Consider the following 26,305-nt stretch of genomic DNA (forward strand, 5'->3'; position numbering starts at 1 on the left):
TGCAACTTACTCAGAAATGCTTAACACAGTCGGCGTAAACGTTTTGATCTGCTGCCATCAGGCAAAAACCCACAAAATCAGAAGCAGCTCCACTACTTCCTGCCTGCTAAAACTCTGCCGTTGTGGCTCTGCTCTTCATATTACTGCACCTATTTCATATGTTTCCTCTAGTTTGCGTTTGTATCTGTTGAACATTAAATGATTTTAAATCTCATGGAAAGCTGTAAGGAAAACATTTGGGTTAGATCATACTGGCATATTTAATAGATTTAGCCTGTGAATGGTGGTGAATAGTGAGCTGCTGGAGGGTTTGGTTGTTTTCTGAAGTGACTAACTGTGATTCAGGGAGGCGTGTTTAGTGATTCAGAGGTAAACTGTGAGAAAAAACAATCCATTCAGGGCCTTTTCTTAAACCTTAAAACTTCTACAGACGTCTCCCAATCATATAAATAAATTAACTGTTAAATGATTTTTCCAGAGTTGCCCATTAACCTGGTTTGCTGACTTGCCTCGCCATAATAGCCGTCCTGGGTTGTGGTTTATGCATGCCGATCAAATGATACCATGTGTTGAGACTGGGGAGGCGCGGATGGCTTTATGCTATGGACTTAAAGCGCTCGGCTGTGAGAAATAAGAGTTTACATTTGCTACAACTGAAACCAGATATTTACATACACTTTAAAACCTTTTTTAAAATTATTATTCTTTTGTCATGAAATCGGATTTGGCTTCTTGCTTTCAGGCAGGTATTTCTAATTTCTGAAAGCCAGAATGATGAAAGAGAGACTTTTTAGAGGATTTCTTGTTGCTTTCTTTAAATTTAGTATGTCTTTTGTATTTAGTGGAACTGCCACACAAACTGCATGATTTGGATCAAATATTTTGTGTTCCCTTCTCAAAGGCTACCATGTCAGGTTTAGTTGCTGATGGTATAAAGCACATGTGTCAAACTTGAGGCCCGGGGACCAAATCTGGCCCGCTGAAGATTTTTATGTGGCCCTCTAGACTCCAAATTACATCAATAAGTTCCTCCAGTTTTTCACAAATTTGAAAAATTCACGCAAAATTCACACAAAATCAGCAGATCCCCACAATTTTCTGATTTTACTGACATTTTTTCTCAAAATTGACCAAAAACATTTGGTTTAAGTGACTGCGGCCTCAGCTTTACTTGATGTCAATTTATAGGTGTCCATTATGGCGATTAATAAAAAGTCACATTTAACGACACACATTAGCGCAGACATCATGAAAATTTCTTTTTAACCACAAAATCTGGAATTTTGATTGCAAAAAACAAAAACAATGACAAAATCCTGAATGGACTGATCGGTGTGGAAAGATGTTCAATATTGTTTAACTTTAAGAATCACTTATTGAATGCTGAAATAGCTATTTATTGATATTTTAACAATTAGTTTTTACCAATGCATTCTGGCACAACCGGCCCTTTAAGTACATTCAGATTTTTTATTTGAACCAAAATGAAAATGAGTTTGACACCTCTGGCATAGTGAATAGATTTTTGAGAGAAGAGGTGGTGTAAATAATATCTTATTCTATTGCAAATATCTTAGTTCACTTGAGATATTATTTACACCACCCCTTTTTATTCAGAACATTTGCTTTTCTTAACATATCTTAACAAACACAATAGTTTGCAGGATATTCTTCCAGAAATAGCACGTGTGGCCGAGTCAGATTTACTCACACATTTTTCAGCTTTATTTAAATGTTATGTGACTATTTCATTATGTCCCCTTAGATCTCGCAAAACTAAGTTGGGATCTCGAGAAATTTTTCCAGGAAAGTAAGTCTTTATTTTTTTTCTCCCATATGTTTAAAAAATCATAATCCAAATTCTGTGACTAAAGTCAAAATTCTGAGAAATTTTGACTTTTTCTGAGAATTTTGTGAAAACAATCAGAATTCTGAACAGTTCTAAATTCTCTTAATTCTGACTTTAAACTCGGAATTCAAATTTTTGATAACATTTCAGATTAAAATCAGAATTCTGAATTTAAAGTCCAAATTCGTAAAAGTCAGAGTTTTAAGAAATTCTTAGTTTAAAGCCAGAATTCTGAGGAAAAAAGTCTGAATTTTGAAAAAAAAAAAAAATCTGAATTTTTAAAATTCAGACTTTTAACTCAGAGTTCTCACTTTTGATTTCAAAATTCTGAGATGAAAGTAAATATTCTGAGAATAAAGTCTGGGTTATTATTATTTTTTCTTTCAGTGGCCCTAATCATCTTCCACACTTACATCTATACATTTTGATTACATTCTTAATTATAACTAAGACATAAAAATCCTGTTGATCCCGTCAAAGGTGGAGAGCTGAGTGCTGAAGTGTCTCCAGTGTAAATGGGAGCGACTTCACTCAGCTCAGACAGGAACGAGGTTTCTCTCCTGAGCTGGCACCACTACAAAGCCTCTAACAGCTGTCTCATAATGTGCAGCTACTCATTACATTGTGCCTCATGTCTCGAGTCTGGCCCGAGCAGCAAAGGGCAGAACCCACGCGTTGCTCAGCATTGAGCAATTGCATAAGAATGCATTGCACAATCCCAACTCCATAAAGCTCTGAGGCCAGCGGTGATTATCCTGTAGTTTGTAATATACGTTCAACACATAAGTATTCTTGGTCTAGTTTCTGTCTTAGTGCATTTGAAATAAGACAAAACTAACTTACAAGTAACTTTCCAGCAGGACATTGCAGCTTGTTTTAGTTAAATCATTTCTTCATAATGGGGAAACGGTTCTAGTGTCTGGTAGATTATTTCACTTATAACAAGACATTTTTTACTTGCTTTAAATGAAATAATCTTCCAATTGAACAAGTACTTTTCAACAATTTTAAGAAAGTATTAACTTAAAACAGGTTACTCTTTCTTGCAGAAAAGTTGCTTTTAGGTTAGTTTTGTTGTATTTCAAGTGCACTAAGATATTTGCACTAGAAACTAGACCAAAATACTTGGTAAGAGTTTGTGTTTTTGCAGTGTAAACACAGGTTTTCCTTTAGTACGTGAAGTAAAATTCACCATCTTCAATCCGATGTTTTAACCTGAAAGTTCTATAAAATTTCTTCAATTTGTCTTTTATTTTTGCCTGCCTTCCCTATATTTGGTCTGGAAATCTGATTTTGTATTTGCATGAAACACCAAACCATTTCTGGTAAGTCATTAGTATCTCAGCAAGACATTTAAATCCTGGACTAGTTCTCTTCCCCCCCCCATCTTACTTTAACTTTTTGCTTTAATTCTCTATAACTCAGAAATTTCCAGTTGAAGTATTTAGTATCTTGTGAAAGTATTTTTACCACTTGGTCTAGTTTCTAATGGAAATATCTTAGTACACTTGGAATCAGACAAAACTAACTTACATGTAACTTTCCAGCACTTCTTTTAAGTAAATAATACCGATCCAGATGTCAATATCAGATCGGTGCATTTCTATGTGTTAGCTTTGTTTTATTTCAAGTTTATTAAGATTTTGTGTTGTAATGTAACAAAATGTGAAAGTGCTCAGGTGGTATAAATACTTTTCCGAGGCACTTCAGCACCAAATGGACTGAGCTCTGTACTTATCCCTCCTCTAGAAGGTCGAACACGGCTTCCCACTTCCATTCAGGGCGAAATGGTTTTAGGCTGTTTCAGCGGGGATGATAAGCTGCGGCTTAGTGCAGCATTGTTCACCCTGGCAACTGTGGGCTGCGTTTGGGAAACGTCTGTTTCTGCCGAGAAGAACCCCTTCGTTCACGTTTGGTTATGTCAGAACCGCCGGGCCTTAACGGTGAAATCCTACACATCCTCCCTGCAATTTTTGGTTTTTCTGAAGAAATTATCAATGAATTTACAGTAAAAAAGTTTTTTTTAGGTCATACTTTTGGAAAATGTGTCATAGTTAAGTTGGTTTCACTTCTCTTTTCTGCTGAAGTTCTGCTCAGAGGAGTTGGAGTTCAGGTTTTACGTGAGGAGCAACATCTTTCAGATCCTTTACAATCACGAGTTGGTTTCAAGATCACATGCAATAACCGCCACCACAGACGGGTTATTTTTATGGTTGCTTGTTTTGAAAAAATGTAAGATTGTCTGAAATTCTCTAGAAAATTAGGACATTTCTGATTGAGAAAAAAAACTCAGAAATGTTTAGATTATTTTCAGATATTTTCTTCAATATTCTTGGAAATTTCTGAATTTCAGAAGTTGAAAATGTTTGACATTTGAACATTACTTTTCAGACTCCAAGTTTTTCAAGAGAATTTCTGAGGTGAATCTCAGAAATTCTGAGTTTTGTCTAGAAAATGTTTGACTTCTGAAAATCTTTGACTTTTCCAACTCAGAAACTTCCAATTTTCTTTTTCTTGAAAATTTCTGAGATAAATCTAAACACTTTTGAGTTTTTTGGCAGAATTTTTACTCTTTATTTCTGTCCACAAGGTCCTTATTGCGCATTGGAGTTATGAAAGAAATATTAGATTTTATTTTCAAGCCATATTGCCTTAGTCTATCAGCTTACAGCTGTTTATTTCCAGGAAATCTCTCCCTCTAAATGTAACATGAAGCTAAATTAATAGGAGATTATGAGATCAGTATCTTTCCAGGTAAACAGAATACAAAGATGGTTGACCTGGCCGAGTGTCGGCACCCAAGCTTTTTGTTCAAGCTTTATGCATGACTGACTATTTGGGAGATATGTCCGTCTTCTGGAACCACCCATCATGGCTGCTGATGAGCCCAGAGAACAATGTGAGGCAGCGCAACAACAGAACGGGCACAGTGGTGTTGGATGACCTGGCTTTGTGATGCAGTGAAAGCCTGATAATGCAGTTTCCGTGCACAATAACAAAAGCAAAAAAAAAAAAAAAAACTCAAGGTAGAGTTTAAAAACATGGGCGTGCTTCTCAATTATGACATAAGCAACAAATACAGTGGCTTGCACAAGTTTTCATGCTCCAACTCTTTGAATCATGTATAATTTTCACAATTGTACTGCTCTTTGTGTTGGTCTTTCACATAAAATCCCAACAAAATATTTCTATATGTTTGCAGTTTTAATGTGACAAAATATGGAAAAGTTCAATATACGTAAGATTTGTCATGTTGCTCAATTTTATAATCTGTAATTTAGTTTTTGTGGACGGAATATTAATAGTTTCTAGATTGAACTGAATAAATGAAAGAAGCTTTCAGTCTGTATAAGGTTGAGTATTTTATTAAGACCAGAAATTCCCTGGAAAGACTTAGACTTCTTAACACTGTACTTTTAGTATAAGTTCATTTTAATTTACACCAAATGCCCACAGTGATCATACATTAATTTAATTTATTTCAAATGCAAGTGCCATTGAAAACCAAACATTTCAATTGAAATATTATTTTTCTATTTTCCTAAGAAATCACCTTCGATTTTATCTCTTCTTTTACCTGAGTAACATCTGTTTCTGAAATATCTACATTCATATGATTGTTCCAAAGACAGCTCTGCCTAAAAGATGAAAGGTGGAAGTAGACATTTTAAATTAATACATTTAAATTAGTGTGGTCTAACTTACTCAAAATTATCCAGCAGTAATTTTGGGAATTTCTTACATTTAATTAGAAGTAGGGATGAAACAATGAATCAGATTAATCAATTATTGAAATAATCGTCAACTAATTTAATATTTGATTAAACGTTAACTAGACACTTGAAAAAGTCATTTTGCTAAAAGAAAAACATATTTAGAGTAATAATTAAGTCAAAACTGTCCAAAATATGTATACAGATAGACATCTTTGACTGTAAACATGTTTTACCAAAAGCTCCTCATGTGCAATAGCTTTAGCTTCACCTGGTTCAAATATGCAAAACAAATACTATGATATAGCATTTTATGCAATAAAATGTTGATTTTCTTATTTAAAAAGAAATTACGCTACCAAATCGAAACTTGCAGCCCAAATTAGAAAGAAATGAAGTCTGGAAATACATTTTCCTTTTTATTATTTTCTGTTTCAATACCAGACCTGAAAAACAGTCAAATAAAATCCCGTAAGTTTCCAGACTTTTCCAGACAAAGGAACCGTGTGATTGTTTGGAGGCTGTGCTCTTGAAGCATAATGCTTAATTATGCGATCAGAGTCCCAGGTGGCTCCAGCTATAAGGCAGGGGCTGCAGTCAGCATAAAGGGGCCCCATCTGTTGATGGCTTCTTCTGGGAACTGAGACTCTCATCAGAAATGTCTCCAGTGAAAAACAAAAACCCTGATGGGATCCTGCAGATCAATTTTATCCTGGGGCTCTGTTGCAGTTTCTCTAAAAAGAAGATATTTTCTTCTTTTAAAAACAAAATATTGATAAAAAAGAAATAAGAAAGCAATGTAACCAGAGCCTTGCAAAGGTTTTCAAATCATAAACTAGATTTAAGTTTAATCTAGTCAAAGAAATCATTGTTTTAAAAAGTTTATACAAATGAAAAAGCATCTATATCTTTTTTTCCACATTTTATCTGTCTCATACTGTCACAGCAGTGCAATACATAACTTATTTAAAAATAAATATTTTTTTAACATTTTTTAAAATTGTCTTCATGTTATAACAGTTTGAGACAAAAAATCTGAAACGATCGATCTCCATGAGCTACTATTGTCTAAACAAATGCACCACTACGACCAAAAACAACCAATCAGAGCCAGGAGGCGGGTCTTAACGCTGTCAGTCACCCTCATGTACTCGTTGCTCAATGTGCTAATGGCGGAGAAATGACTACCATTAGCATTCACAGCATGTTATGCTAGCTGCACCATAGCAGAGAACAAAGAGAGTTGAAGGGATGAGCAGCACCACACACATAGGGTGATTGACAGCGCTAAGACCTGCGTCCTGGGTCTGATTGGTTATCAACCTTCCAGACCTCCCAGGGCTTTTGGTTCTGATCTGCATATTGAGAACCAAACATGGAGAAGCAGCATTCAGTTTCTATGTACCACAAATCTGAAACAAACTTCCAGAAAACTGCAAAACAGTCGAAACACTGAGTTCCTTTAAATCCAGACACACCTGCTTTGAGTTGAACCATAATAAAAGGAACATTGACCAACATATTTGCTGTGTTGATGATTTTGTTGATGCCACTCATCAAAATGTAACACCTGTTATTAGTTTCTCAATTGTTGTTTTTATGACTTCTTATTCTTGTGTTTTTATGATGTAAAGCACTTTTAATACCTTGCTGCTGAAATGTACTATACAAATAAACGTGATTGATTTATAAAACGGCTGAAACTCTGAGTTCCTTTAAATCAAAGCTGGAAACCCATCTGTTTAATATTGATGCTTTTAACAATGGTAGTTGACGAAATGCCATTATTATTGGTTTTCACAACTGCTGACTATATAAAGTTTTCTTTATATTTTCACAATGAAAAGCACTTTGAACTACTGTGTTGCTGAAATGTACAATTCAAATAAACTGACTTGTGACAGTTTCAATAATATTTGATAATGATATTTATTTACTGGAAAAAATTAAGAGATCACTTAAAATGACCAGTTTCTCTGATTTTACTTTTTATAGGTCTATGTTCGAGTATAATGAATATTGTTCTTTTAGTCTATGAACTACTGACATGTCTCTGAAATTCAAAGCACAAATTCTGTATTTATTAGCAGAAAATGAGAAATGGTCAAAATAAGGAAAAAGATGCAGTCCTTTCAGAGCTCAGATAATGCAAAGAAAACAAGTTCATGTTCATTTAGAAACAATACTAATGTTTTAGCTCAGGAAGAGTTCAGAAATCAATATTTGGTGGAATAACCAGGAGGTTTTTAATGGGCTTCCGTGGTCTCTTCATTTTATAAAAGTTACATACTGCAAGTTTAATTAATCTTTTGGTTTTTCAAGAGGGATTTACAACACAAATATAAAGTAAAAATGTTTGATGAAGGTCATTAAAAAAAAAAAAAAAATCTGGGGTCGCCCCCCCCCCCAATAACTGAAGCCCTGGGCTACTGCCCCTCTAAGCCCATTCTAAAGTCTATTCCATGCAACCGAAGCCTTCTACCTGGCCGCCCCACACCACGGGCTCCTTCCCGCCCCCCTCTCAGCTTTCCCCGTTGCCAAGGTTTCCGTGTACGCGCTGCCTGCACCAGCGGCGCCGCGCCGCTGTCATACATTAGTGCCAGACATGGCGGCGGAGCTACAGCCCGAGTGGATTTCTGCTCTCCCGTCTTCCTGGACTTATGGGGTTACTCGGGACGGACGCGTCTTCTTCATTAAGTAAACGCACCTTTAACTAACCCAGTTCATGTCTTTCAGCTCTCAAAAAAGGAAAAAAGTCAGGGGTCGTTATTGCATGTGCTGTATTATTATCCCTCTCTGTCTCAACAGCGAAGAAGCCAAGAGTACAACCTGGCTGCATCCGTTGAGCGGTGAAGCAATCATAACCGGACACAGGAAAACTCCAGGTAAGAAGGAGACGAAGAAGAAATGTCACTCAGCTGTCAAGTTTCAGTTAACCGCAACGGCTGGCTCGCGCGTCCGCCGTCATGTGTTATATTTCACCCCCGAAAAAAAAAAACAGAAAATAAAAACACGATTCTTCCCACGCTGAGAGAGTGGAAGGGAGAGAGGGGGAGCTCTGTCATCCGTGATCCCTTTCTTAATGCATGAGTGGGCTCGTGCTGTGGAAAGTGAGCCGACCGTTGGCCGAGCTCGAGCCACTTCCCCGCGAGCCGCCTCCTCAGGTTGGCTCGGTCACCTGAAGTTGACGACGTCACGCTGGCGAACGTAACTTGAGAACTTGTAAAGCGACGGTTCGTACAAACAGCAACCAGCGTGTGGACCGGAGTTGGAAGCTAATGTTGATGTTTTCTCCTTTCTTCTGAAAGCCCACCGCTAACCTCTGAGTTCCTGTGGGATTAGCTATGTTTACATCAACATCAACACCGCTCCAATCTGGCTGGTAGGATAGGTTTCACTATCAACAATGCCACGGCGGGGTATGGCCGCTATACACAGGGACAACATCTGTTAATTTACACCAAGAAACTCAGAAAATTAGAGAATAATCTTAGAATTTTTCTGGAATAAACAAGAACATTTCTGAGCGTGAAAAAAAAAATTGGTTTGAAAAACTAAACAAAAAAACAACAAAAAATTTTTTTAATTCATAATTCTTATAGTAAACACTTGGAAATTTTTGAGTCTGAAAAGCAAGACTAAGAAGAGTAAGTGAGCTCATAAATCTTCTAGAAAAAATGTGAAAAATTCAGATTCAAAAGTCAAAATCTTTTCACTTTTTATGTTCAGAAATGTCCAAGTTTTCTAATACAATTTCTGAGATTAATCTCTAAACTTCTGACAGTCAAATCACAATTGTGAATGTAACTTGAGAATTTATAAAGCGTCGGTGCAAACAACTAGTGTGTAATCTAGAATAAGCTACTCTTTATGTTTTTTCTGAAAGATGAAGAAAGACGTAAACCCATCGCTAAACGCTGAGTTCCTGTGGGATTAGCTGTGTTTACATCTGCATCCACAGCGCTTTAATCTGGCTGGTAGGCTGGCACATATCAACAATACTAAGGTGATTTAGGGCCATTATAGACAGGAAAAGTTAATTTCTGTCAAGAAGTTCAGAAAATTAGAGATTAATCTCAGAGTTTTTATTGAAAAATAAGATATGTGAACTTGACAAATTGAAAGAGTACTTGAAAAACTCAAGATTTGTAAAATTAATCTAATAAATCTTCTAGAAGAAAACATGGAAACCTCTGTGGTGCCATCTCAAAAATTTACGAGAAAGAATTCAGAAATTTTGAGATTAATGTCATAAATTTTCTAAAACAAAAAAACAGAAATTTGTGTGGTTTGAAAATTTTAAATTTGCAAGAAAAATTTCAGAAATTTTTTGTTTATGCTCAGAAATTTTCAGTAGTGGAAAATGTTCCACTTTTGAAACTCAGAAATGTCCATTTTTTTTTCTTGAAAATTTCTGAGATTAATTTAAAAGCGTCACAACTTTTTTGCGGAAACTTACGAATACTTTTTTCTTCTATCTACACCGACCTTGATACGCCTCTATGAGATATTCCTGTAAAATCACTGTATTTGACTGTGAAATCAGTTCTTGCTGTGCTTTTTGGTGCAACATGATATATTCATTAATAATCGCCTTTAAACTTCCCTTTTCCTAATTATTAGGACCTAATAGTCCTAATAATTAGTGGTTTTAATATTTTGTCATCATGTTGCAAAAACTTACATTTTGTTTTCCTACAAAACCTTTCCACAAAATGTACCAAAATTCAAATTACTTATGGGAATATGTGGAGAAAATACTCAATTATAGTAGTTAGGTAAAAGTACAAATAAACATAAAATTATACTCAAGTAAAACTACTAAATTTATATTTTTACTTGAGTGAAAGTAAGTTTCTTTGTATATTTTGCTTAGTAAATCAATAATGTTGTGCCATTTTAAAGAACAGTCTTTCAAATTATGCATGTTTTTAATGTGTTTACTCTCGTTGACAAAGTTTACACTTAAACTTGTGATTCTGTGCATCAAAATTTCAGGGATGACTTGCAAAGTTAAACGCCATGAAGCCAAATAAAGCAGGAATGATTATATCTTTGAAAGTTTTTATTTAACACAAAGCAAAACCAACATGTTATTTCAGCTGCACTAAACACATTCAGGTAAAAGATGTCTGCCTTGAAAAAAGGGACAATAGACTCTGGTTATTTCCCCGGCCACAGTTACAAAATACTTTATATTCAACCTTATAATTGGTCAATAAAAGTGAACAACATTTTAATTTCCTGACTTCATTTTCAAAACTTGGGCCTGAAAGCTGTTTTTTAAACGTTTTCAAACTAATAAATGCAATGTGACGTGATTGTAACGTGTAACGCAACACATATATAAATAAATATAATAAAGGTGGCAACTACTGATACGTAATGTAAAATGTAGTGAAGTAAAAGTCGAAAGTACCCACAATTAAATCTACTTCTGTGAAGTACAGATGCTTAAAAGATGTAATTAAGTTCAGTAACAAATATTCCACCACTACTTATTAAAATACTTTGCATGATTTCAATAGTTTTGCAGACATATTTTAAAACTTTCTTAGTAATTCCTCCGACAGCAGACGGCTGGTAGCAGCAACAGATGATTGTTTTCACTCAATAGAAAATAAACGGCGCCTAATTTGTGTAGAATTGCTGAGTTGTTGGTGCCTTTTCCCAGTTGGGCGAGATGCAGGTTGGATTCCAGTCCATCACAGGCAGGTCCTACTAAGCCCGGTGGTCGGGGCACCGAGATGTCCATCGTGTTTTTGTATTAAAAGATGTTAAGTTGACAGAAAATGTAAAATATTACTGGAAGACATTGCCGACTATAATTAAACCCACAACTATATAATCTTAAAAACAACAAACAAACAAAAAAATACAATTAAAATATCAATTATTTGATATTTCTGTTAACTCCAACTTAAGTCATCAGTTAGTGGATCTAAAACCACGTTGTAATGCTGATCGCATTTAGAACCGGCCCAAGGCATAAATGAACTAAGAGAATATCGGCGCTGTTAAATTTGATTTAATGTTTTCAGCCTAGATAAATTAAAAGATTTTAAATTAACATTTAAATTTAAGATTTTAAGAAGATGGCAAATTTACTATGTAAAAGTTCAAAGAGCAATCTTCATAATTGGATTGTTTTGTTACCATAGCAACAATCTGATGCTACGAGTTTAATCTTTGAGTTTTAGCTTCGTTTGTTCACAAAAAACCTTTTAGTTAACTACAACTATAATTGACTGCTGGATCAATTAAAGTAAGCCCGCTCTCCCAGATTTCACTAAATGGTTAAATGCTGTTAGTGGTGCTGATGTTTGCGGCGGCAAGAGGGGCCCCTGAAACATATTCTGCTCAAGGCCTCATTCAGCATTGGACCTGCCCTGCATGATGAGCTAGATCCTCTGCACAGCGCATCTCTGCTGCTGGATGAAGGGGGACAAACGTGAGATTTAATTCATGTGGCTTTAGTAGCTCTTCCATTTCGTGTCTAATGAGTTTTTAATAAGCGCCACAGAAACTGTTTTGGTTGCCCGAGCTCAACGGGATAAGTTGTTCTGATCGTCATGTGGCTGCAATGCAACTCTACCTGACTTTAAGTAGACAAAGCATTTGATATGCATTGTATTGCTGTAAAAAATAAAATAAAAACCAGCGAGCTACGTGACTATGAGGCGAGCGTGAAAACTCTGACATAACGGTCCATAACGCACCGGCTAACCGGGAACTCAAACTTTATCAGACTACAGGGAGAACATGCAGAATCCCTGCAGAAATGCAGCTTGTCGTATCTTTATTGAATTTCTTATTATGATAAGAAGTTTGATTTATTATGTCAGCAATAAATACCGACTAATTATATTTGAACTGGCAACAAAACTGGCTTTATTGTCAGGATTGTTATATTTAATATTTACTCCACTGTTTGTTCAAAGAGAGCATAAATAATATTCTTACATTTGGAATTATGATTGTTTTGCAGTTCAGTGTTGAGAATAATTTTTTTATATGTCACTTGTGAGAAAGTCTATTAAAGATGAGCAGAGCTGCAACTAACTTTTATTTTAGTGATCGATTATTCTATTGAATATTTAGACAATTAATCAAATAAATGGACATAAAAATTGCCGCATTCTGCAGATTTTTCATTCAACCACTTGATCAGTATTAGAAATACATCAACAATGTAAAAATGCATATTTGTTATTGTTGTATATCAACAGTACTTTTAATAAACATTTCTCAAATCAAACTAAAGAGGTTTTGTGAGGCAGAGTTGAATTGATTTGGGATTTATTGGAACATGTTCAGATGGAAAATCCCTCCTAATGCTCACTGACATCATGGTTTTCTCCCTTCTACTCGGTCTGTAAGTAAGTGTTCCAGTTTAACGATAATTGATTTCCTGTAAAAGTATTTACCTCTTGGCTTCCTGAAAACACACTGTTAATGGGTTTTCCCTTTTAAATATTGTAATTAATCAGACATCCGCTCCTGTTGAAGAACTGCAAATGTCAGTTTTAGCTGGCATCATTCTGCCTGCGGATAAAATGTTGATTCGTTTGTACAAATGTTTTACTGCGTCAAGAAACACTAAGTTAGAGTTTAAAATGTCGCATAAAGCAGATTTCCTGCCTAAATTAGAAGCGATTATGTTTATGCAAGAAGCAGCATAAGAAGTTGGAGCATGGTGTGCTGGTTGTTAGTTTTTGTTTGGCTTTCCACTTCCTGTTGTGTGGCATTTTTGCATTTAGCTTTAAACATTTCAAAAACAGCCACAGAGTCTTCAGGGACTCATGCAGGCGACTTTATTTATAACTGTTTATTGACATTTTCAGCAGGAAGAACACAGTCCAATGTTTTCATTTTCAGTTTGTAGCAGAAACATGCTTCTATTATCCTGTTATCTCAGTGAATAAATATTGAGTTTTCGACTGCTGGCTGAGTAAAATAAAACTGAATTGAAATATTTGTTTTGTTTTAAAGTTAAGAAAGTATAAGGCACATAAGGTGATGATAAAAATAATTGATACAGACCTTGAAATATGCTATATTTGTGTTTCAAGAAGCTGCTGTCCAACAAAGTATAAATGTTAAGTATAAATGCTAAAACTAACAGCAACTAGAGTTTTACTTTTATTTTTTAAGCTGAAAAAAACTTGGAATTTGTGATTCTCACAATATGATGATCTGGATAAAAAAAATTAAAAAGTTTTACTGTCTTAAAAATTAGAAATGTTTACCATAATGTAATTGTGTTTATATAAAACTGCTTGTCAGCTTTAAAGCTTTGAACTCTTAAAATTAACAGTAGTGACAATTTGGGCTCCACATCATGATTATTTCTAGGTTAAATATATACTTTATATTAACATTTGTATTAATCTGATATAAAATAGAAGTGCAGTTTTTGTCTTAATATGTTCAATATTCTTGTTAACATATTATCATTTATTTAACCTTAATTTATGAGTATCATATGTGAAAAGATGGGAATTAAAAGGGTTTTACCATAAAATGTTTCCATGTGCATGCGTGGGTTTTCTCCGGGTACTCCGGTTTCCTCCCACAGTCCAAAAACATGACTGTCAGGTTAATTGGCCTCTCTTTAGTCTAACTTTTTAAACGTTAACACCTCTGCCTGGAAACAGTTTTCACAAAAAGAAAAAAAAAGAGAGAAAGCATCTAAAATCTTTTTACTGTAAAGTTGTGAAATGTAGCCTGAGATTTCGTATCCAAACACGTTTCCTCAGAACTGTTGACATGTTTTTATTTAATTTCTTATCTTTATTTCCTCATCACACAGACCTACCCACTGGATGGGAAGAGGGATTTACCTTTGAAGGTGCAAGATGCTTTATCAAGTGAGTTGAACTTTACTCTACAAACCACACACCCATTACACCTTTACCCAAACACTGAGTAAAATAATTAAACCACTTCACCGTTCCCATGCAGCTTGATTACCGAACAGAAATGTATCTATTTCCACTCGCCTGCATGTTGCTTGTGAAACCCGGCTCTGTCCTGGCAGTAAACTCGTGAAAGGTTATAAATGCTGGACCTTTACTCCCTATTTCTTTGCAGTAGGAGGCTATCGCAAAGTTAATGATTACACAGAAATATGGTGCAAGTACCAGACAGACCAGGGTTCCTGTCCTACTTGGAGTTGTTTGCAGATTAATATGTTTTCTGTTTTCATAATTTATTCTCGCTGTTTGGGTTTGAATGTTGTGCTAAAGTTTGGAATGATGTTTTAATGCGCCTACATACAATTTCATAACTTTATAAGCTGCAAGGCGTTGCAGCTTACAGCAAATAAATGTGTAAAAATGTTAAATGCATGCAATCAGCGCTGTTACAATGTAAATATTTAATATTTCTAATAATTTAACTCAATTTATTACATTTATTTCACCTTGATTTTTGTGTAGCACATGAAAACATGAAAATCAAGAGTGTTTTTACCATGAAATGTTCAAAAAACACATCAATACATGAGCTTTTTCATGTGATTCACAGCATATACATGTGAAAATGTGTGTGAACTTCATGTGCATTTTCTATTAAAAAAAAGAATATTCTGCAAAAAAATAAAACAAAATTTGAGATTTATTTAAAAAAATATCAACTTTCGGAACTCAGAGATTCATCTAAAAAATTTCTGAGAATTTATTTCTTCCAAATTTTCAACTTTTGAAGCTCAGAAATGTCCTTGTTTTTTATAGAATGACATTTTAAAGCACATACATGAGATTTCACTACTTTATAAGTTTGGTGCAAGCAAACCTTTGGAGCTTGGAGCAAATAAATGCTAACTGCATGCATTCAGTGCTGTTAAAAAGTAAATAGCACCAATAATTCCTGTGATGATGCACCTGAGCTGTCTGGAATCCAGAGTATTCATTTCAAAGTGCAAGCAGCTTTTCTGATCGTGTCGTTTTGTGCTGCATTATGGTTTGTTGCAGAAGGTTTTTGCTGTTGTGACTTTGCAGCAACTCCATCCTGAGTTTTGTTGAAATTGTATTTAAAGGATTTTTTTTTGTTCCAAGACCAATGAAAGAGCCCTTTTTTAATCGTTCTGACAGTTTGACCTGGGGCCACATTTTTGAAGCCAACAATTGACGAGATCTTTTCATAATGATCGTCTTTCTTCTGGGACGACCCAAAACGCTGCATACTGTCAGAGGCTGTTAATCTTTCTGGAAAATAGCAATCTTCATTCCATAAAAGTGTGTATAAAGCCTCCCTTCATTAACTTTTCTTGTGTATCATTCTTGTTGAACTAATGCAACACATGTAAGTTCTGCCACTAACCCACTTTTGCACATATTTTCTGCTTGCTGTTGGCCTCCGAGCTGGTCAGAAGTTTACATACATCCCAAGGTTTCCCCCAGAAAACTTGTTATTAGTGGTTGGGGTGCCCGGCAGTCGTTCATCCAGCAGCCTGTTGTTCTTTAAAAAACAACAGGCTTTAAAGTTGAGAGGGAAAAAAACCTTTAAATGTATAACCTGACAAATAAAAAATCTTTAAAGTTGAGAGGGAAAAAAACCTTTAAATGTATAACCTGACAAATAAAAAATCTTTAAAGTTGAGAGGGAATTTGAAAATATCGATAATTGTTATTTAAAGATGAATACCTGAACACCAACTGTAAAGTACATAAAAAATGCAAACATTAAAAAAATGTAATCAATTCTAAGCCTGGTGGGTGCACAAGTAAAGCCTGTTGACCCGCCAGACTTATAATACGCTGAGGGAAACCCTGCCCCCTACCCTGTGTATGAATACCACATGCATTTTATGCTTTTAGTGATTCATCAACCACTGGAATGAGTCTTCCTTTACAAAATCCTTTGTTCTGGCTTTCAAGCAGATTCAATTATTCTTCATAAGATTGAGTTCAGGGCCATTCCTGAAGCTTAACCGTAAATCTATTGGCCACTACGCTTAAAAGCTTGGTGTACACTGAAAAACTGCCCAGTTTATAGTGGACATATGGTGCTTTTAAAAGGCGTTCCACTCCACCTTGTTCAGCCGTTTCTGTAGCTTTAGTAGCAGAAAGTTTTTCCTTAAAATATGTCAACAACAGAAGACTCGTCCATCCTGCCTTACATCATTAAATGCTGCCAGAATATAAATTAATGTCTTGCAACCAAGGCTTCTTCAACGTAGTTTGTGAGTTAGCTAGCACCAATCCCAAACTGTTGATGTAATAATAATACCAGTCACTAATGCTTATGTTCTCAAGCAGCTAAACTCAAGCTAACGCAGCAGGAGGGACGATGCTCGTGGTATCAAAACAATAAATTAATGTCTAAAATAAAGTTTATTCTCATTGTAGCGTTATTTGCAGCTTATCTCTTTGCTGTGTCCGTTGCTGCCATAGATGGAAGGAATTGACCGCTCAATCCGGCAAAGTCTTTCTGCAAATCCTTCTTGTTACTGACCGAGGTTCCCGAAGCAGTCGTCCTTGAAACAAAGATAACTTTCTCCACGATGTGGGCGTATTTCCAAGAAAAATAAAGTTTAACCAGAGACTTTGAAGAGGTTCAGATGCTGGGAGACAGTGTGAGGATTGTTAATTTTACTATTTTCTTCACTATTTTTTCGATGATGGTATGAATAAATATGAAAATATGATTAAATGCAGTTACTGTGTGCATAAATCACACTTCTTTACAAATGGTCACATTTTACAAGAGCAGTATTCATGTCTGTGAGGTTATGATTGCTAAAAAGGAAGTAATAAATCGCTTTTATCATTATCACAGTAGTAACACAAAATATCATGATAAAACTTTAAGTCCATTTCCACATAATCTGCTTTTAGCTGCATCACGTTCAGTTTATGGTTCAGTAACGACATATTTTATTTTCTACTCTCTGACATTGTGGTCTTATTCTGTCCTAATTCATAATCTGTCCTTCAGATCCTGGTATGTGAGTGAAAGATGTTATTTTGCATATTTTCTAGGAAAAACTTACCCTTCTCTGATATTTAGCAGTCAAATCTGCCAAAATACTGTAACGCCGCTGCAGTGATATGAAAAATGAAGGATATTATGCTTTGTTATCCCCACTGAATCCTTTTCTGACTTCCTGAGCTTCATGTGGCAGTTTGCCAGTAATTTCATATCCCCTATTTTATCACAGATTCTCTGTGCGAAACAGTTTTAGGGAGCGCCACATTCATTAGCCGATCAGTGTGGTTCTGGCCCAGCCCGATGATGCATGCACGCTGCGTTTTGGCGAGTGAAAAACGATTTGTTTCGTGCATCAGCTGAATTTTAAACAAGTCTCTAGAAGTTTGAGGGAGGGATTTTCACATCCAGCACCAGCCCGCGGTGCGCTGTTGGACGAAGAATGAGCAGCAAAAATAATTTCCTCACTTCTTCTGTTAAGCTGCCATAATGCCGCTCTTTCTGCAGCATAATCTAGCAAGCAAACACGTCGCAGTTTTATTGCATTGTGATGCATCTCGGTGCCTTCTAGCGACTCCCTCTCTTAATGTCTTCATTTGTCCTGCGGCTCATTAGCAGCACAAATGTTGGCATGTGTCTAATTTATTCCTGTAGAGCTTATAAGGAAATAACCGAAGCCTAATTGAAAACCTGCACAGATATCAGCTTACATGTGATAAATGCCTCCCTGATCTGGTGGTGAGTGTTTTATTTCTGACACTTTTCTCCAGCTTGTTTGCTTGGTTTCCCCCTCCAGTGTTTTACTCAACAGAATCCCAGTCATGTGGTCACTAAAGCCAGAGTCATAAAGATGGCTGCAGGCACGGCCCAGTGTGCCGTAGTCATTGTCTTTTTCTCGACGTTAAGTCATAAAACTGTGTCAAGACTATTAATTTCAGTGTGACTCATTGTTTTGATAGGAGATATGCTGACAGGTTTATGAGATAACTGCGACTTGGACAGTCTGTGGGACATTTTGAGGTTTTATGCAAGGCTGCCAATAAAATCCTCTGAGAAGTCTCCAAAACTGTTCTTCTGCTGACAGCTGGATAAGCCTTGGAAGTGCCTCGGGTTTCTCAGTAGGACCTTATTACTTTGTCGCCGATTTTATGCTTCCAAGTATCAAAAAGTTAGGACTGTATCTTCCTTTTAAAATGTAAGGAAGGTGAAACAGTTTTAAATTCTCAAATAATCATCCATTTTCACTGCAAAAACACAAAGTCTTACCATTTATGGTCTTGTTTCTAGTGCAAAGACAAAACTAACTTACAAGTAACTTCGTTAAGAGAAAAGAGCTGGTTTTAAGTAAATGATTCACTAATATTGATTAAAAAGTTCAAGTTCAATAAGTGAAATAATTGCCAGTGTAACTAGTACTTTTTCATCAATATTAAGGATTTAAACAAGCTCCAGTATCTTAATGAAGTTACTTGTGAGTTAACAAGTAACTTTGACTTATTTCAAATGTACTAAGACATTTACACAAAAAATAATTTAACATTTTGTGCTTTTGAAGTGTATTTTATGCAATATTATTAGAAAAACATTAAAAGATGCAAATAAACAAATAATTAAATTACCTTTAAAAAAAGAAACTCAACAACAACATTTTATTGGATAAAATTCAACAGCAGCTTCCTTTAGTGAACGCTCGATCATTTGTAGCAAAAGATGCATCTACAGTTACAAAAGAATAATTTTTTCACATCAACATGTGAAAAGTTCAGCCCTTTCTGCTTCACTTAAAATAAAGGCTAATCTGGTGATTTTTATTATTTTTTGATTAGTTGATTAATAATTGGTTCCAAAATTTGCTTAATAGGAGATTTTGTTTTACAGGATTTGAACTAGGTGAAGCTAAAACTGCGTTAGAGTTTTGGGTAAAATAGATTAACAGACAAAGAAGTTTTTTTTTTAATCTTCACTGCAAAATGTAAATATTTTTGTACAGTTTTGGCTTTAGTTATTAGTCTTAGTGTGTTGTTAACAATTAATCGATTGGGTGGTATTTATATAAACGATTAATCACGATTAATCGTTTCAGCTGCAGTTGATTGTTCAGAAAACAGTCAGATTTTTGAGTTTCCAGCTGGGTCAATCAAACTGAAGCTCATCCAGTTATCAGCTGATCTCTAATTGATCACTGAAGAAAGCAGCACGTTTACATCCATTTCTGTCTGTGTCTTTCTGCAGCAGCAGAAGATCTGGTGTGTTGTCATGCTGGGTCTGTGAGTTGGCTACTACCATCAGGTTACACAGTGTGAGCATCAAGTAGCAGATTGTGCTGACGCAGTCTGTCCTCTGATGCTGCGTGCTAGCAGGGATGAGTTACAGGTTGTTAGTGTGACAGTGCAAACTAGAAACATGGCCTCCCCTAAGCTTCTACTACAAACACACAGGTTTGAATGAAGCAGATGCATAAATAAACCTTACTGCTTTCCTAAGACAAATGTGCTTTTCTTGTTTTCTGGGTTGATTGTGACTGGCTTAAAGCAAATTGGATAGAACTTCCTACACAGAAATGTACAGAGCTGGAAACATTTTGGGCACCTGAAGCGGTGAAAATGTGCTCCTCTTTTAGTGGTATGCCTCAGTACAAAATGTCAGATTTAATTTTGTCAAAGTGCCTCAGCATCCAAAAGTGATTACTGCCATCTTAACCAGCTCAGTGTATCTCACCGAGGAGAGAGGAGTCACAGTAATTTGAGGAGAAGCTTCAAAGCACCAATTCTAGGCTTTTAGCAGGCATCTATAACACTTCCTCACTACAAATAAACCTGTGACCAATTAAACTACCTCTAAACCTTCTGCTGCTGTGGTTTTCAAGTAGTCAAAATAGGGCTGAAACTAGTAATTACTGTAGTTATCAATTAATCTATTGATTATTCTGACGATTAATCAAATTAATCCGATTAATCACATTTTTTAATTTAAGCCTTTTTTGTACAATATTAGAAATACATTATTTGTTTATTTATGCAAATAATTTAATTTATTTTTTAAAATAGAATATAAACATTTTATTGCATAAAATGCAGTAACATAGCATTCCTTTAGCGGACGCTTGATTATTTGCAGTAAAAAAAATACTTCTAACATCGACTTTGTGAATAGCTCAGGCCTTTAGTGTTGGTCTGATCTGTTTATTTTTGGACTAACCAATTAAAAAAGTAGCAAAGGTTAATTAATTTGCAGAATTTGAATAGTGTGAAGCTGAAACTGCCACTAGATGAGGAGTTGTGGGTGGAACATATTTACAGACAGGTTTGTTTGTTTTTTTTATCTGAATTGCAAAATGTACATATTGTTTCATACATTTTTGGCTTATTTTCTACTGGGAGTTATTCTGTCAGCAATTGGCCTTTTTTGAATTAATTGACTACTAAATTAGTTGATGATTATTTGAATAATCGATTAAACCGAATAATCATTTCAGCCAATATCCTATTCTGTGTATCATCTCACTACTTTGCTCCATTTTGCATTTAAATGTTAAAGTCCAGCTTGTTTTTCTCTGTAACCAAAACAGCATTTTAATGGCTGTTTTTCAAATTGCAGTCTAAATTAGATAAACACACTTGCATATTTGTCAGGTTATACCTTTAAAGGTTATTGAGCTCTAGAAGTATTGCAGAAATGTATGTTTTGGTGCACAAAGCCTGATTGTTGTGTTGGCATGGTATTCGTTGCAATTAGGTTTTATGTTGCTGCGTGGATACAGGAAGTAGTTAGAGAAATTATGCTGAGAATAAACAGGTGCACGTTGGTGCCAGTTCCTTCTCTCGGTTTTCTATTTTGGTTTCATTAATTCTGTTTGGGAAATAATAGAAGAGAACAAAACTCACCGTACAGTGCTAATTGCTTCAAGCAATGCTTGAGATAGCTGCTGCCTTGTTTTGAAGAACGGGTTGCTAATAAGTAAGCCTGTGGCTGAGCTGAAGACTAGTTCTGTTGCAGTCCAGTTCTTAATGTTTCATTTAAAGACCATTTGGCAGCTTGCTTTGAAGACGCTTTATTGTTTCTGAGAGTCCATTGTTAGGATAAATTATAGTTACTCTGTAGAATTAATCTATGGATGATTCAACTCAGAATAGAAACAGGATGCCAAAGTCTCTCCAGGGCATCTCGTGTTTAGTTTCTGGTTTAGTTTCACCTTTGAAGATCAACACTGACTGACTGCACATTTAAAAGTTGTGTTCAGTTGCTTTTTGTTTTGGTTGATTTTGTGACATAATTTATTTAAAGCTTAAGAGTAAATTTAAAGAGGACCTATTATGCAAATGTCACATTTGCATAATGTGCTTCCAAAAACATCCCAAGCACTTAAAAAAACACCCTGATTGTTTTTGGCAATAAGTTAAACTTATTTGGTGTCTGGAAAAGAGCCATTTCCAAAATGTTTTGAGTGTAATGTCACACATCAGGAGGACTCCCATCACTTGACAACCAAAGCAAAGTCCAACATGTTTGGTCAGCTGGATTTACAGCTGCATGTGCCGCACAATGGCTACTGGAACAGACAGGTGTTTTGTTGTTAATGTACCACCTAGAAACTACTTGTTGCATCCTCGTTGATTGTGCAGGAGGCTCCACTTCTGCTCTTCAAAGGTGTACGGATCTCAAAATAGGCAAAACTGAGCAGACTGCGTATATTTTTGGACAAAAAATGTAATGAACATGTTTTGTGCATTCCTATTCAAGGAAACATAATGGGTCAACTTTTAAAAAATGACTGTCCTAATATAAAGGTCTGCTAATCAATACGCACATGTAGATTTATTATTTCCCTACAGTAAAAAAATGTCAAAGACTTTTTTACTATGACTGCCTGTGTTCCTGCAGCCATCTCACCATAAATCAGGTTTACTCATTGAGGAGAAAGCAGAAGCAGGAGCCGAGCAGTTGTTGTTGTTGTGACGCGTTTCTTGAAAGCACCAATTCAAGTTGTTAAGCTGGCAGCTTTAGATCCTGTCACAGCTCATAAAATTCTTGGTAAATCAAATAATAATGAATTCTACGCGTCCATTCTGCTGCTGCGGGTCTGAGCAAGCTCAAACAATAAATCACACATTACAGTAACTGACATCCTCCCTGTGGATCAATGTTTCTGTTGCTGGGGATGATACGGCAGATTAAAACTTTGGAGCACAGACAGTGGACTCACGTTGAACTTTGCTTCTTTTCAATCATCTCTAGTTGGGCGGTCTGCCACTGAAGAGAATAAGAAAACATGTAGAGAAAGCTGGATCGTTTCAGAAACAGTTGAGCTTTTCCCAGATTATTTTACTCTAGGGACTAATGATTACTTTAACAATCGATTATCTTTACGATTAATCGGATTTTTAAAGAGTGGCACATTCTTCAAATTTTTCATTTAAGCTTTTTTATATAATATTAGAAATACGTTAAGGGATGCAGATAAATAAATACAAATTGCCTGAAATTAAAAAAAACATTGCATTCCTTCATATGCTCTTGATCATTTTTTGGATTAACTGATTAATAATTGGATAACAAAACATGATTAATAGGGATTTTTGTTTTTGTGACAGAATTTGAACCAAGTGAAAAATATCACAGCTTGAGGAGTTTTGAGTAGAACACAAGTCTTGAATGGAAAAAAAATAAATTAATATAAAAAAAAAAAAAAAAAAAAAAAAAAAAATATATATATATATATCAATCACAGTTTTGGGTTAATTACTGCTCTAATTGTTTATGAAATGGCCTTTTTTTTAGTTTGTATGCGCCAGTTCACAATTAATAAATTACTAACTTAATTGATGATCATTTCTATAATTGATCAATCGCGATTAATGCGACTAATCATGATTAATGACTTCAGATTAATTACGATTAATCCAATTAATCATTTGAGACCTATTTTACTCTTCATTTTACTTTTCATTAAGACAAAAATCAACATTTTGTCAACATTTTGATAACATCTTGCTGCAGTTTGAAATGAGATATAAGACGTCTGTCATGATATGCAAGTAGGATTCTCTGTCTGGACGTTTTTAGAGAATCGGTTGAATACATTGACTCCAATTAGGATTTTACAGGAACAATAAACAGGCGCAGACTCCGGCTATATTTCCCTCTCAGTTTGATGTTTTGGTTTCCTTAATTCTGTTTTGGAAATAAGAGTTAAACTTATAAGATGAGATAGCTGCTGTCTTGTTTATAATACTGAAGGGCAGAATAATAAGCACACCTTAGTGAACTGAAGTTTGTTTGTGTTTGGTTGTTGTTTTTCGGCTTCCATTGAGCAGTTTGTGGTGTGCGAGTGCTCATCATAAGGATAAACTGGCATATAAAATATAAATATTCTACAAGTTTACTCTGTGGACCTTACTTTTGCATAATTTATCTCTCACCGGAAAATATATGCAGCATATCTCTGTTCAGTTGTTGCTCTGTTTTCTGCTTTGAAGACCAACGCTCACCGGTTGCACAGCTGAAGGTTTGTGAACCAAAAGTTGGAGCAATCAGAGAAAGAGATTATTGATAAATCTCCGTAGCCCTAATCCCACTCGACAGATTTTAATTGGATTTAGATGTGTGGACTGAGATGGGCTTGGGCTTATTTGTGTCAATTAAACAAATTCTGTGTTGTCAGGATTTAGGTTATCATACAGCTGGACTTAGTAAGTTGTTCTTTCAACAAATGGTCTTTTTTTGGTTGATTATTTCAAAAACCAATTAATCATTTCAGTCTGAATTCACATATATCTTTTATTAGATTTTATTTTTTTATCTTCATTATGTGCATTAAATGATTATATTTTTTGGAAATTTTACACATCTTTGTAAATCTGAAAGGTTATTTTCACCGTACTTGCAGCTGTTCCTGTAGACCAGAACGTCAAACTCATTTTCATTTTGGGTCGCATCAAAGATCTGGGCCTGTTGAGCCAGAATGCTTTGATAAAGCCCATTAAATTGTTAAAATATCAGTAAACATCTGTTTGTTTCAGCATTCAATAAGAGTTTCTTAAAATTAAATAATACTGAACATCTTTTCACATTGATCAGACTATAACTTGACATGAAGTAAGGTTAAGGCATCAGTCACTTTAACCTAATGTTTTTGGCCAATTTTGAGAAAAAATGTCAGAAAAATCAGAAAAAATGTAGGGAGTGCAGCTTTATGAAAAACTGGAGGGACTCATTGGTGTAATTTGGAGTCTAAAGGGCCACATAAAAAGGTACAGCGGGCCAGATTTGGCCCCCAAGCCTCAAGTTTGATGTCAAATGTTGATAATTATGTTTCTGTTCTTGCCTTCACTAATTTCTTTTACTGTAGTTTCATGTTCAGGACATAAATCTGAAGCTTCAGTGAAATTAGAGATCTTTTCAGTCTGCAGAATGCTCCAGGATGTCACCATAGGGTACTTGTTAGACAAAGTGAACAAAAAAATCAGTCACGGCTGCGCTCACATCGGTCCTCGGTTCTGTCTGCCGGTTGGAACTGATTCTCTTTGTAGCTTTACCTGAAATCTAGGAATAGCTGGAAGCCTAGGTGTTCATCCTTCAAACCAGAGATGATGAGTCCCTGTGAACCTTTTTTACTGTGAGACAGACTGTTACGCCAGACATGTAAGGCTCCCCTCTACTCTGCAGGGAGTGAGCCGAGCCGAGCCTTATATCAAACTTTATTATGTAACAAGAAATCTCAGTTACATCACTGAAACTGAGAGAGATCCAATTGTTGGGACAAAAATCCAGATAAGGTTGAGGAAAGCATGTAGATTTTTAATTTATTTTAATACTGGCATACGTTTTCACAGTTTGGACTCTACATTAAACTGATTTTAAACCATGACTAGTAAACAAATATGAAATGTGTGCTCCAAATGTTAAAAAAAATAAAAACAAAATGAAGGTTTTGGAGTGCGCTATAGTAAATTTGACCGAAAACCTGTGGATCATGCTCAAACTCTCTCCAATGGATGATGGAAATCTTCATTTAAAAACCATTTTGTAACATCTGAGGTTATCTTAAAGAGAATCTATTGTTCAAAATTCATATTTTTCGTGTTTTTATTCTTTCATTTGGGTCTCATCTGCTTCTAAAAACAGCCAGATGTTTTATGGCAATAAGTTCATGTTTTTTGTTGTCTGGAAAATGAGCCATTTCAAAAACTTCCCGATTATTGAGTCACATTTGATGGACACTGTGCTGTTACCTAGCAACCCCAGCCAAGTTGCACCCCATTACCTAGCAACCCAAGCAGAACTTCAGCATGTTTGGTCAGATGGTTTTACCGCTATATTCACTGTACAATGGCTGCTGGAAAAGTCAAGTGTTTTGTTGTCCAGAAGCCACTTGCTGCATTCTTGTTGGTTGTGCAGGATACTCCACTTTTGCTTTTCAAAGATGTATGGTTGTGTATTTACACATCTCTTTTCACTTGTGAGTGTAAACGTTGAATTAGGGGGCGTAGCCAACGATTTAAAGTGACACAGTCCCTAAAACAGCCTATTCTCAAAGGAGCTTGAAATAGGCAGAGCTGAGCAGATAAAAGTCTCACTATCTAAGAATGATTTTCTGCAAAGAATGTAATGGATATGTTTTGTACCACCCATAAACCTATACATACACATGTTTGATAATCATGTGACAAAAAGGCAAAACCAGAAGACATCGAGCAGGAGGCAAAAGTCCTGCAGCGTTTTATTGTAGATATCACATAACTTTTTTTCTTACCAATCTAAATTCATCCTTTGCTCTGCAGATGGCCTGAGGTCTTTCTGACACACATTATGT

At 35.5% G+C, this 26,305-nt stretch overlaps 1 protein-coding gene across 10 annotated transcripts in view; it reads left to right on the forward strand.

Moving 5' to 3' along the window:
• The first annotated feature begins 8,061 nt into the window (after positions 1-8,061).
• Positions 8,062-26,305, forward strand: part of LOC103466386 (pleckstrin homology domain-containing family A member 5-like) — a 116,058-nt gene continuing 97,814 nt past the window's right edge. For 8 of the 10 annotated variants that reach the window (XM_008411910.2, XM_008411909.2, XM_008411913.2 and 5 more), the window contains exons 1-3: positions 8,077-8,259; positions 8,371-8,447; positions 14,375-14,432. In XM_008411910.2, coding sequence (XP_008410132.1) covers positions 8,168-8,259; positions 8,371-8,447; positions 14,375-14,432 — 227 coding nt within the window. In that variant the 5' untranslated portion in view covers positions 8,077-8,167. Of the gene's footprint in view, positions 8,260-8,370; positions 8,448-14,374; positions 14,433-16,958; positions 17,222-26,305 lie in introns of those variants that run through there. The other 2 variants (XM_008411924.2, XM_008411911.2) reach the window with 2 other exon arrangements.

This window comes from Poecilia reticulata, linkage group LG6, assembly GCF_000633615.1.
Source record: "Poecilia reticulata strain Guanapo linkage group LG6, Guppy_female_1.0+MT, whole genome shotgun sequence".
Lineage (NCBI taxonomy): Eukaryota > Metazoa > Chordata > Actinopteri > Cyprinodontiformes > Poeciliidae > Poecilia > Poecilia reticulata.